The sequence below is a fragment of the Echinococcus granulosus genome (assembly GCF_000524195.1).
Source record: "Echinococcus granulosus chromosome Unknown EG_S00059, whole genome shotgun sequence".
Taxonomy (NCBI): domain Eukaryota; kingdom Metazoa; phylum Platyhelminthes; class Cestoda; order Cyclophyllidea; family Taeniidae; genus Echinococcus; species Echinococcus granulosus.
The window spans coordinates 161,727-175,369 of NW_020170439.1; the positions used below are offsets into that span (position 1 = coordinate 161,727).

General features: G+C 41.6%; 2 protein-coding genes across 2 annotated transcripts in view; both read right to left on the bottom strand. All coding sequences in view use genetic code 11, as the record gives it.

Annotated features, from left to right (window-relative positions):
* The window catches only part of EGR_06552 (hypothetical protein), a gene marked incomplete at both ends in the record, with an annotated part of 3,303 nt that extends 1,339 nt beyond the window's left edge, over positions 1 to 1,964 (bottom strand). The window contains 2 exons of the mRNA XM_024495801.1: positions 47 to 173; positions 1,913 to 1,964. Coding sequence (XP_024349761.1) covers positions 47 to 173; positions 1,913 to 1,964 — 179 coding nt within the window. The remainder of the gene's footprint in view (positions 1 to 46; positions 174 to 1,912) is intronic.
* A 3,368-nt stretch (positions 1,965 to 5,332) lies between these two features.
* EGR_06553 (Protein ovo) lies at positions 5,333 to 6,564 on the bottom strand (the record flags this gene model as incomplete). The annotated part of the gene is made up of 4 exons (XM_024495802.1): positions 5,333 to 5,592; positions 5,724 to 5,891; positions 5,952 to 6,066; positions 6,136 to 6,564. 4 exons carry the CDS (start codon positions 6,562 to 6,564, stop codon positions 5,333 to 5,335), a joined length of 972 nt encoding a protein of 323 aa, XP_024349762.1.
* Positions 6,565 to 13,643: the final 7,079 nt, after the last annotated feature.

Sequence of the window (13,643 nt, forward strand, 5' to 3'; positions counted from 1 at the left end):
AATCTTGAACATTGCTTCTTTCAGAAATAAACAGCCTTTGGATAACAAGGCAATATAATTGGATAAGTGAGTTACATGCAAGCGATTTGAAAAAGCACTCCATTTGCTTGATGGTGATGCCATCGATGAGAACCTTAAAATACACCAAAATAATTTTGTAATTAAAGCTTGCTCTGAGTAAACAAATTACTGATTTGCTTATCTTAATTATTGCGATGCGTTCTCAAATAGGACAGTTTACTCTGCAGAGAAATGATCCACCTTTCCAGTACATACATTTAGCCTCATCTCCAAGTGCCTGTTGTAACGGGTTAAGCAGTGATTCTATGATTAGCACTCGTCGTCAGTGTGTCTGCAAGTAGCACGTAATTCTCATTGGTAGACGTAAAACGCAGTCACGTGTTCAGTAGCTCGCTAATTTCTGTGGCTTTGTTGCATCTGTTCATGTGACTTTTCATTCAAGTTAGCATACAATTACCAGCTACTCTGCGCAATTCCTCAACAGTCTATAATAGACGAAATTGAGGCATCTCCGCATCCCGCAGACTGCAACATAATGGCATCTGCAATCTCTGATAAATTGCTATCGGTAGCGGGCTGACAATGCTTCAAAGTTCTGCACGCTTCATGAATTTTGTTCCACAACACAAATGCATGAGCACTTCCCTGGTATGAATATAGGTTATGAGGTATGTTTTATTCATTTGATTACGCATACATGAAGGACTAGGAGAATAAAATGTCGTCGCATCTTGGCACTATACACCACGAGTCGTACAAATTTACAATTTCTCAAAAATGGATTGACAAAATCACCATAAGTGTCCGTTTGGAAAACATAGGACTAAAATCTTAGTGCTTACGAAAGAGAAGGGGAAGCTCCTCAAATTTCATTATTCCTTTGGGCAAAAATTGAGTGCCACTTATGTGAGTCTAATGTATTTTAAAAACACACCCATTTAAGGGAAGCAGGAGGAAGAAAAGAGCCATATAGGGGTCGAGTAATAGGTCATCGAAATTTCAGCTGGAAATAAATGAATTAAACAAAAGCTTACGGTGTTTTTGTCGATTGGCACAAGAGATCTGCAGATATAGCAAGCCTCGCAGGTAAGGAATGCGGCAACTTGTCGCCTACATATATCTGTAGCAGTGGTTTCAAGGTCACGCCGAGCCAATCAGCATGCAGTGACATATTGAATCGCCAGTTTACGCAATTCCCCTGAAGTTGTCACTCTACCCTCACGGCTACTAACAAAGCTGGGTTACCTTACCGACGGCTTATTTTTACAAGTCTGCAAGGTCTTAATGACGGTGTACAATTCCCAGAATTACACCAATTGATCTAGATGCCTGCTGGATTTTTGAGGAAAAATACAGCCTTAACTAACCGACAACAAAAAGCATAACACGTCAACTTATTTTTTTGAGATTTCCTGTTTCTATTTGGCTTCATTGTGATGCCAAAGTTTCCCGCAAGTATTTAGTACTATTTTTGGCATAAAAACTTGTCTTAGTACCTCCCTTATGCAAAGGCGTTTTATTTAATCAGCAGTCAAAATGGCAACGATAATAATCCACGTAACTAGTTTAATTTTAACGGTAGAACTTGTATGAAGACAAGGTGGATTCTACAAATAGCTCCAAATAGCTCCATTTTCTAGTGTTAAAATGTATTGTTCAAACTTCTGCACTATGATTTTGCCATGCTTACTTTCACTCGTGAACGATCATATTGATTTGTATTCCTCATGTCGGAAAAACGGAAACAGTTCGTCTAGCTTGAAATTTAAATGCCTGGCTGTACGCTAATAAAATATGATGGTAAAGAGACAAAAAATTATGTTAGAATAGGGTCTTAACAAACTACTATGTGAGACCATGAGGGTTGCGTCATTGCAGTCTAAACGCTAACCACTTTTAAACGACCCAACATTTCTACTACTTGCATTACAAGCACTACACATTTCAGTTTAATTTTGGGAAGTCATAAGTTAATAATATGTCTGCTAAGTACGCGTCGTAGATAATAACAATTTAGGCTGTGCAAAACACCCGAAAATAGGTAGTCATTACTAGTTGAGATCGACTAGTCGAGCGGGTTTCCCCATCAAGCTGCATTGCGAGCTGCCTAATGTCGTGATGTACAGTGGCAATCTATGTAAATGGCTTGATGTGCTTGGTTTACTCACACATCTGTTGTTTTCCTTTTCGACTATGTGCAGTTTTGTTCACTTTAAAGCCTTGACAGGTTGCGAAATGTGCCTCAGTCGAACAGGAACATATATTTGTATATCCTCCTTACACCCTCAATTGGAATTCGGTTTTTTAAAACAACAATCTGTTACCACATTCGACTCTCAACCAAACGAAAGTATCAGCTTTTGCATTTGCATGTATTTGGGAAAATAACTGGTTTCCACTGCATGACAAAGTTGGTAGAGTTTGATACTTAAATTTGGAAAATAAATTTTCCTCTCGGCTTCTCTCACCTTATACCCTTAACCAAACAAACGCCTACAAATTGGCGCTTTGGAATACTTACTTTATTTTGTTGCCATAGGATAAAGTGGAGTTAATAAACTCATTCTTAGAGTATGGGTCTTTGATGGAAGATCCGAGCAGAGAATTAAACGATGCACTACGGGAGGCTGCGTTAACAGATGACGTGGAGTTGTTCCCATCCTGCTCGACCATGGAGCAAGTGTCGGTCACACCGATAACACCACTTACCAGCCACTTCTTCAACTATCAACTCCGTGTAATGTGGACATTTTAGCCCCTCTTATGGCCGATGGACACGCCACCTGTGAATGCTGCCGAGACCGGTAAAACACATGTGGATATCACTTTGTTGATTGCTGGTAAGAGGCTAGATTGTGCCTTCATTCCCCTATTTTACTAAGTAGCTTCTAATTCTTCCAAGCCTTGCCAGCAAACCAGCATCAGACTTATTTAATCTTAATGAACATGGTAGAATGTGCGATGGTTATGCACAAGTTCTATTAGAATGGGTTTTGTTGAAATCGTGTCAGATTTTTCAAGAAGAGATCTACAAATTTTGCAGCAACTTACAATTTTGCTAACTGCAATAGGTAGAGCTTCCTAATACTACAACAATTTGAACCTTATTTTTACAAATTGTTTATAACTGGCTTCAGAATTTGTGAGCTCAGCCGGGGGAGTGATCGGCTGCACAATACATGAACGTAGAAGCGAATTTTCTGACAATAAGTTGGGGATATTGAGGGGCACAACTCTCAGAAGACCCAACCTGAATCACTTCACAATGACGACTTTGCATGAATGAGACAGAATTCTTGTTTCTATAATTGCGTTCCTTAATTATATCGACTACTTTACTTTATTAAAGTAGTTTGCTACAATTATGCTTTCAAAAGGTGGAATCTGCAACAAAAGGGCACAATTCTGTACACGGCAAAGGTGCACCGGTTTCGCTGAAAAAAGATTTTGACTTTTAAATGAGTTCTGGAGCAGTGAATCTCATTTAATGAGGCCTACTTGTCAGATGAAGGGAACGAATTAAAAAGTGGAAATGCTGTCAATTTGAAAAGTTGTAACCTTTGCCTAAAATTAGACCTTTTCAAAGTATAAGTGATTCGTATCCTGGCGAACTTGTTCTTCGCAGTTTTCAAACAAGCCATAACCAGGTACTTTTTTCTAATACAGTGAATGTATATGTGTTTGGTTAAAGCTTCCGTAGTTTTAGATTGAATCAAGTTCTAAGGAGTCTAAGTTGTAACATCAAGCAATGGTTGTCATACTATTGTCCTAAAAACGGCTTGATGAAATTTTGCGACAGTAGGATGGAAGTGTGGTCGCACAATTCAAGTCGCGTAAGACAGAGTGCAGTGTCGCCAGATCAGTCAATCAGGAAGGCCTTCCATCACTTCCGCGTTTTGCACATTGATGGCCAATTGGAAGAAAGATACTGCGCGATCACGTCATTTGGTACGCCACTTCCTCTGCTGCTTGCTCAAATACTCTCCCAGCTTCCTTTTACTACCTTATCATGAAGGGGACATCGTTACTTCTAAACAATATCACAAATTGCCTTCTGGTGTGCAATGAGTACGGTGTTTATCCATCGAGTAGAATCAGCAAGACATTGAGCTGTAGTGGGTAAATAAAATGACGAATTTTGATACGTTTGCTGTGACAGACTGGAAAACCTGCCACTCCCACTTGCTGAGACTGCTGTGGTGAATTCGAATCGCTAATTATGAATTTTATTATGCTGGTCTGGCAGTTCGACAACACAGCAGCGAAGTCGTAATGAAACACCTCCTCTCAACACTGGCATCGACGGTTGGAGGAGGAGGGGTAGGAAACTGTCAGGTGATAGTGACAGCCAGCACTCCTCTACCCTTGTGAATCATCCCATATAGCCACGTCTAGGGTTTCACCACTGATTGCCACGGATGGGTGGAAAGGAGAGGAGAAGCAGGAAGCAGCTAAAACATTCATGAATGGCACTACTAAGTATGAATAATAGTAGTAAATTGCACCACACTCCGTCGCTCTCTACCTTGTCTGCATGCATAAATTCAGGCACTTTCCAACGAACGCGGGATTTGGAGCGTTTGGTCCTGCATGACGAAGTGCAGCACGTGATAATGCTCACTCAAGAGGCGAAGTATTCAGTCTGTCTTTCAAAATGTCTTCGTTCCTCTCCATATTGTTCGTGCCAATGAAAAGGCACGTCAAGAGCTCCCGGCATCTCCACTGAGTCAGAATGTTTTGGCCAGGTAAACGGTACTTGTCAGACAACTGGACACGCTACGGGTGAGACCGCGAGACAAAATCCAGCATGTTGAACAGTCGGGATTTTAAGGTCTCCTGAGGTCAATTGGCAAAGGAGGACATGCGGTTAGACCGTAATATTTGGCATTTACACAAAAAGTTTCAATTTTACTTATTGGTAGAAAGAGCGACATCATAACATGCTCTGTCGCTCACGAAAGTTACACTGTTTAACCTCAAGTGGCCTCCTTGAAGCGTGCCAAAACACGAACAATAAAGGCTTTATTCTCCATTTTTTGTCCTAATTTAAGCTCAAGCATTAATCCATCAGACGCGTGACTTGGGGTTTTGTCTCAAGCAAAGACGTGTCACACCTCATCGTCCTTGTGAGTCAGCACGTCATGATGACATGACTAGCTGCCTCACCTCACCACAGCTAAATATCAGGATGCTTCAGGGGCCAAGTAGAATAGTAAAATCACCCTGTTCGAGAAGAAACTTTCGACAAATAGCAACCGTTTGTTGTTTTAAGTCTTTACAGAGTTAGAGAACCTTTGTTCTGTTTGGCTTGTCATGGAACTTGGTTATTAATTCTTCTTCTTAACTTCGTGATGCTGTCCTGATTGGTGGGGTGTTGGCACGCTGTGTGTTCGAGCAGTGTCGTGTAGTTCTCACAAACAAATCCACAGGCCTCACAAACGCGCAACTCCTCGCGACGCTGATTTCGTCCATATCTCAATGTCATCTGATGTACGCACCTCTGATGACCCTCCAACAGGGAGCGTTGGGTGAACCGACACGAGCATTGTGCACATGCGTATGGACGCACATCTGTTTCCCCATCGCGTCGCAGCATAGGAATAGAAGAAGGAGCAAAATTAGGCACAATGCAGTTTTACCCAGTAACACTGCACACAAATAAACAAAAGAAGGTTGAAGTGGAGACTTGCTAGTGTGTTTACGATTGTGACGCTTCATGTCAAAGGTGTCATTGAAACCCTTGAAACACCTCACGCAGAGGTAGAACTTGCTGTCACTATGACCCAGCAAGTGTTTATCCATGTCTCGAAGGAGCCACCTCTCTTGTCGGCACACCGCGCACTCGTAACCGCCTTCTGCTTTCGCCCTGCCTATAGGGAGCAACAGAAGCCAATGTGATAATGGGATTATCTTTTAGTTGAGAAACTTACAGAATGAATTCCTGAGGAATTTCAATTGCTCTCTCTTGCTAACTGCAAAGGGATTGACGATAGCATTTCCATCGTTGATGTATCTTAGGCTGGCATCTCTACGTTCCAGCATCTCCTAGGAAAAAGGGTAAAGCGTTATCAATGATGCCGACGTAAAGCATGCAAAATAAAGAAATGTACAAACTTGAACTCTTTTACTAGCATCGTGAGGTTCCGATCTGTAGACAATGAGTGGTTTCCTTTTCCTTTGAATTCCAGGCACTTCTTTTTCGGCAATATTAGCATAAATCGGAGGCTCTCTTGTTTGTACAACATTAGCAGTGCTATTTTCTTCCATACTCGCCTTTAAGATCTCACTAATGGCGAACGGATGACTTGTTGATGGAACATCTTCTGAGTTGCCTAAAAAGTGGTGACCAGCGATGCGACCGGACAAGGAAAGTCGTTCATTCTCGATGTTCCAACCCCACTTTCTGATCAATCCCTCAAAATTCTCATTAGCTTTAATCATACACTTTGATAGATTCAGATAGTTGTCCATCCATCCTGCAGCTGGAGTTCTGTGTGCTGGATTATACACTGTGTTTTTCATAGGACCCGTGCTCTGATCCATAAGTACCTCTCTTACGCTACAACGACAAGGTAATAAATCAGTGGGAAAAGTGAACGCGAGATCACTGACAGTAGACTGCAACATTTCATCTCTCATTATGCAAGACAACTTTCTCATGTGGTTCGAGCAATATAAAAAAGCTGAGATGTTTAAATTGAACGTACCTTCTCTGGATTAAAACACTGTTTTGCTAAACGGAATCCTTCCCTAAGGTCTATTTATAAGCTCTGCCTTGGTGGTCATCTTATATAGGAAATGGCAGAATCGTCACGAAATTGGTAATCCCGCCAGTTTATTGTCATGGTGGTTACTGGCACAATTCGCTGAAGCCATCCGGAGCCGGGACATCAACTACAAATCAAAGCACCCAACAACAGTGGGTTAGTATATCTGTCCAACTGTGTTAAAACAGCTAATATATTCACCACTTTGATGGAATTAATTTTCCTTCTTGTAAAATGCAGTGCCATTAGGAAATGTATCACTACATGTAGGTCTTACGACAGCTGCCTTGGACAGGATTTTCATGCGAAGGAGCATTCATAACTAAAAGTACCTATAGAAGAACACCGTAAGCTTTGATTTGAGCATTATTTTTGTTGGTTGGTGCTTCGGCGAATGATGGCCAGGGGATGGGAGACAGCACTACACTTGTGACTGTTTGAGCGGTCTGGTGGTAGAGAGTAAATGGTGGTTTGCCAGAGGGTTGGTTGTTGACGTCCAAATTGCCCCAATATAATGGGGAATTAGAAGCCCGTGTTTTGATGCGGCTATGGCCGAACCCAATAGCCACCTACTTGGCCATTGATAAATCTTTGTTAACCGGGTGCGTTTACCTGGAAATCCTGCGTCTTGTTGGATGTTTTGAAACTTCCATTCTTCTTTCAGCAACACCTCATGCTAATGGCGAGCGAAGTACAACCTCTTACTGTGACTTTGTACCAGATGTTTCCACACTCCGTATCATCTACTGGTATTACTATGCATTCACTTCTCCCGCCCAAAAAGGTCGTAGCTATCGAGAAAAGAGAGATATGGAGAAAGAAAGAGAAAGGAGATATAACGAGTTCCAAATATTTAAGTATGCAAAGGGTATTCCAATGGCTGTTCGTCCATGCGTGATGCTTCCATTTTCGAGTGCAGCTGAAAACCGTAAACTATTTCACAACTAAGTGAAAGTTGTCATCAATGTGACAACAACAGCAAATGTCCATGCATCACCCTAAGTTCCCTCTTCCGTCTTTTATACTCTGCTCCCCTTATGCGCTTTTCTGGAGACAACCTCCGCCTGCCCTCGCTTTACCTGCCAAAGCAATGTACATTAATTAATTCTAAAGAATGTTGGTATATTTCATTACACCGGTTATGCACCACTACTTTAAAGTGGGTGTTTTTTTCTCTATCACTTATCGAAGGTAATAGCTAATCCGTTGATAATACCCTTCACTAAATATTTGTTAATTTACGAAAAGGACATTTGGAAGAAATTAAACAACAAAGCCATTATTGCCCTACCAGGAGAGAGGACAGATTGCACAACTATTCACTACCCATTTTATGTTTGTTATTGTTAATAATTGCAGAGCAAATGATGGTGTTTGAGAACTACACGCTTTGGAGTGTGAGGAGAAGCAGACAGAGACGCACAGAAGAAACTTAGGAGATCCACCAGCGGCACGAGTGAACCAGCTGCAAGGTGGTCGCCATTGCCAATGCCACTGGTGATTAAATATTTTACGCCTTAACGCCTGTACCTTGGCATCTTAGAGCAAATTAACCAATTTGCGTCACCAGATTGGGCTAACATGTCACCGTACACATAAAAGGCATTTGATGAGTACAGTGCGGCAGCGAGTGGTAAATCACTTTTCCGAGTTTTTTTATTACTGAAGCGGTACCTTTAGTGGCATCTCTTCGCACCACCTTAGAGGTTTCTCGTTGTACTGTTTTGAACTGTCATGAGGAACTGTCCTGTAAGGCTTTCGTTGTGTTTAGTGGGGGATGGATAAAAGAAAGTGCCACTTAATAATGTGGATACACTGTGCAATCGGTTCGCTAATTGATGAATGAAAATTATGGAAAGTAAAGGCAGCAACCAAAGCATAAGCAATTTTTAAGCATGTAAACATTTTATCGGCCTCTGGCGTATTTGTGATTTCCCACTTTTATTCAGCAAATATTTACTAATTTAGTCCACAGTGCTAGAACTTCCTATATCTAATTATTTACCTACTACGGACTCCTTCCTAAAGAGGACAGCTGGGTGATCAGTTTTGTCACTTTTTACGAAACTCGCTGGAAGAAGAACTGAAAACAATGCTTTGCCCGAAGACGACGCAAAAATATTACAGAAATGCACTTTCAATGTGGTGTACTCACTCCAACCAAATGGTCTTGGCTCCAATGAATAGACAGGTCATCTTTATCGATGCCCACTTGTGAATTGCACCCTGTTAGATTTGTCTTTTCAATGGATTTTGGGATCAGACAACTTAACTTTCTGTAATGAAGTAGATTCCATCGAGACCCCAGCCAGAGTAATAAATGCTCGAAGACTTTGATGTCGATGTCAGTGCTTGCCGACGACCATGTGTAGGCAGAAGGGATTCTACCTACACGCATGGGCCTGCTAATTTGTTGGATTGTGGCGGTATAAGTGGCTGATTAACATCGGTCTTGTAGCTAGTATTAATCCAACTATAGTGTGCCCGTACATGATCTCAACAAATTAGGAGAACCTTAGCAAGAGCACAATTTCTAGAATGTTTAGGAATTTAGTCGCGAAAATTGGCGCCTTTGGGACATCGAACAGTAACGTAATACTTGGGTTACAGGCATCACCAGAGCGTACAAATTTTTTTGTCCAACATATAGACCGATGCTTAAGTTCCTTCGTTGAATGAGTAGCAAGAACTTTGAGAGTAAAATTATTCCATTAAGTTGTCTCTGCGAAGGGCTAGGAGATGATATGGACTCTCAGGAGTGGGGAAAGTGAGTAAAACTGAGGTGTAAATTTGTACCCCAGTCAGTTACTAAATAGAATTCGGCATAAATGGATGTCCTTTGATGCCAACAATAGAACTTCGAGGTGACTTTTCTTTTTATAGTCCATTTAATAGCATAATAAAAACCATGTGGCAAAAATGTGGGTCTCTACATTTTAAAGAAAGGTTCTGTGGAAGAATCAGATGGTGGAGAAGAAGTAGTTGAAGAAATGCTGTTCTGCTGAAAAGGTCAAAGCATATCTGTCCCCTAGCATTCAATGACTGCTCTTTAAGCTCTTTACTCATGCGTTTGGACTTTTGCATTAGGCGGTGCTATAGGACGGGGATCAGGGGTGGTATCAAGCAAGTTCAAGGACGGGGATTGAGCAACAACGGCGGAAGCACTAAGTGGCGCTTTCTATCTAATCAGGCAAACAATGGTGGAAACCGACACACACGCTGTAAGTAGATACGGAAAAATGCTTACAAAGGACTTTTCTTCCTTTGATATGGAGGGTGAAGGGAAGCCAGAGAGTGGTCGCAGATGTACAGCTATCAGTGCTAGCGTAAATATCTTTAACCAATGTATAAGCATCCATTGCGTCAGAGGAATGACAAGCCATACCCGCGCTTAAGACGTTACAGAAGCATTAGCAGCACAACCCTCCTGATTGAGCTTCACTTTATGCTGCATACCTGTGAGTTGAATCACTGCAGTCTCCACATTCCTTCTAAGTTGCTTACTTTGATGAGCTTGAGGCAAACAATCGTTACATTACATTTTGCCTCTCAACGGAGGAGGGGGCGATTTGTGCCCATATTTGTGTGAGAAGTGTCCTTTGGGTCTGCTAAAGTGCTGTAAGTTGGAGAAGGCATAGAAAGACTACATATAAATCATTTGTACCTCGATCGCCATCGGCATCGTGTGGCACTCACCACGTGTGCGGATTGCTGCAAATTCACCAGCACCCACATGGTGCATTGCTCTCTTATAGCGCCATCAAGCAGACTACTCTCGAGTATGCCATTGCCGCGTACCTGCGAACTCGTTTAAAGAATGACGTCCTACACCCACTACCGTCATCACTGTGACCACTTGACAGCTATCATTAACAGACAGCGACCACACTCACAGATCCTATGATTGCCTGGTGTACAACTGAGGCAGATACACGCCATCGAAAATGTGTTGCAAGGTTTATCGACTTTTAAATGGTGCAATTTAGCCGAAATTTTGTTAAGTCCCCTTAAAATATCGCTTAAATTTTTTTCGAAACTAGCGACAGCTAATGAACTGCAGCACAGAAATATTTACTTAAGCTTTACAAATTACATCACCGCCTGAATGGCATAGCCTTCCGTCCACGATATACATCTTCCAACATTGTTTAATGCTACATATCAACCGCACTTCCCTAGGGAGGATATAGAGGTGTGCAGAATGGTGGTAACAGAGTTAGGCGATTTGCCAAAAGATATCATTTACAAGGTCTCAGGGGTTCAAGAATACCTGCATTGCATTTGTAAACAGGATAACAAATGTAGAGCCGTAGTCTTATTTCCCTATTTGAAGCAGTAGCATAGGAATTATGGTACTTCCTACCTGTGAAATAGCGACACTGACTGCCTTTATTGTATTCAAATACATGTAGCCTGTTCCTGCTTGGAGAGGGGCTGGACAATGAGAGGAAGGGTAGATGAAAGAAAGAATTTTGGAACTTGAGCCATCTGGTAACAAACAAACCTCCACCTCTCCCTTTTCACTTGGCGTCGTCAAACAAAGATTGCTATTTATGACGTTTCACTTCATGAAGCCACTTCGCCAGGTGTCGCCCAACCCCAATTTCTGAATGGTCATTAAAACGGAAATCAAAGTATCTTGACACTTAGAGATCATATTGTGGATATACTTCAGTCCATTGTGCCTTTTAGCCTCCCAAAATGCTAATCAACTTTTACGATTCTTCCATCTTGAATATCATTACATGGGCTTCGGTGGCTTCAGCAGCAACTCGATAATACTGCAAAATGTAGAGGAAATTAACATCTATAAGGCCTTTTGTATTTATAATTACACCTTAATTTTTCATTCCTTCAAGCAATGTATGGGCGATCTGTCACCATTCTTTCCGAACAAAGCATACAAAGCAAGTACGAATTTTGGCCTTTTTGTGTCTAAAAGTATACAGCAGTACTGTAGATCCCCCGACTCCAGAAAAACACTCCTAAACGAGATTCTCAAGATTTTCGCTTCCGTATTTAAATTCTTAAACATTCTAGAAGTCGCGTTTGTACTTACCGCTTCCCGATTGGCTAAGATCAGATCACTTTGAGATACACTTCCTCTGTACTGATACTCATTCTCCGGGCAAGGTCATTTAGTCACTACAACTACGTGTGATTGAGACTACTAAGCTGCTCCGAACGGACGGACATGCAGACAGCCGTCAGGCCCGCGCATACACGGCGTATCCCTCTCCTTGATTGCTCACACATATAGGCAACAAAGACATACTAAAGTCTTTATCCATTGGTTATCGGGTGGGAAGCACCACAGGGTTCAAGGTAATCATACATAGAGCCTGGATCCTAGCAAATCCAGGCCCAGTCAACCATCGTTTCGCTGTCATCTTTGTGCGCCTACTTCAAAAGCGATGGCCTAGTATCAACAATCACCACGTGGAGGACCATCATCAAGGACCCCACAGGAGGAGGATGAGACAATATTTCTTCCTACCATAACCTAAAAATCTTCTCAACAGTAAATTTTGTGGGGTGAGGGATACGAGTTTTTAGCCTTATCCTCCAAATGATTCACTAGACTTGGCTGTTTCTCAAGTACTTCCTTCTTCTACTTGTACAGCGAGTGAATCACTGAAGGCTAGCCAATGACATGTTTGCACGTTTCGTGAACGTTAAAGCACAAAGTCACTTCGCACCACAAACAAGGCAGTGAGAATCCTTTATTCATATTTATTGTATCCATCCAGGGAGGACAGTGAGTCGCTGAAATATTTTCCACATCTGCTCTTTTGATCTTAAGCAAATGCAAGTTCTTCTGTGCAAGCACAAAAGTTGACCAGCACAATGACAAAGGATTCTGCAGATGAGGTGGAAGTGGAGGGTGGGCGAGGAAATCCGCTTTGCCCAACTAATCCTCCGAAATGTCATGAATGATTTTGGCTTCGAATTGAGTGTGATGATAGCGAAAAATCTAATAGAACTCTTCCACGTTTACGAAGCATGGTATGCAAATTTATTGAGAAAAATAACAAGGAATTTCGCAATTGTTTATAGAGAAATTTTATCAAGGTTTTAAGGTTTTAAATGTCCTGGGTAAAATCATGAAGTGGTAGTGACGCCAACAGAACGACAAAGTGGCACAGATGTTAGGAGTTTCTTAAAGCTCAGTCATTCATAGGATAACAATTCCAGGTCTATTATTTCTTCGAATTCCCCTCTATTTTTTTTCCTTCCTCTATGGTGAAAACACTTTTTGTTGCGTAAAGGAAGCACACTAATCGGTTCTTTTAAAAGATGTGCTTGCTCTTTCTCCTACAAACTTAGTTACTTGAGACACTAATGACACGGAAAGAAAGCACACCCGCCTTACATTACCTGGTGTTTATGCGTACGGTGCTTGTTTTCTTCTTGGGCAATTCATGTGGTTTGTAAAGGTGGATCCCAAGATCTCATAAACAGATGGGTTGCAATAAAAAAAACAGGGTCCCACTTCTCAAGCAATTAGCACACAGACTCAAATAATCGCCCCAAAATGGAACCACCTATGAAGGAACGCGGTTTATTCCCAAACCCTTGCCATCTGCTAAAATGGCGATTAAAACGGTATTTTTTCTAAAAAAAGCTCAGCAATTTTCTGGTCCATAAATCAAACCTAAAAAGAAGCTAAATTCCATGAGGCTTTAAAAGTAGAGGGAATTTGGTGTGATTGAGCTCGCATGTCGTTGATTGAACATACCATGTTTCATTCATACCGTAGATGGTATGTGGCAATTTCCACAGAATCCCCTTCCACCTCCGGTTTCGAAGCCTCCGAATCAAGAAGACTTCTTTGTAGATGACATATGGCATTGT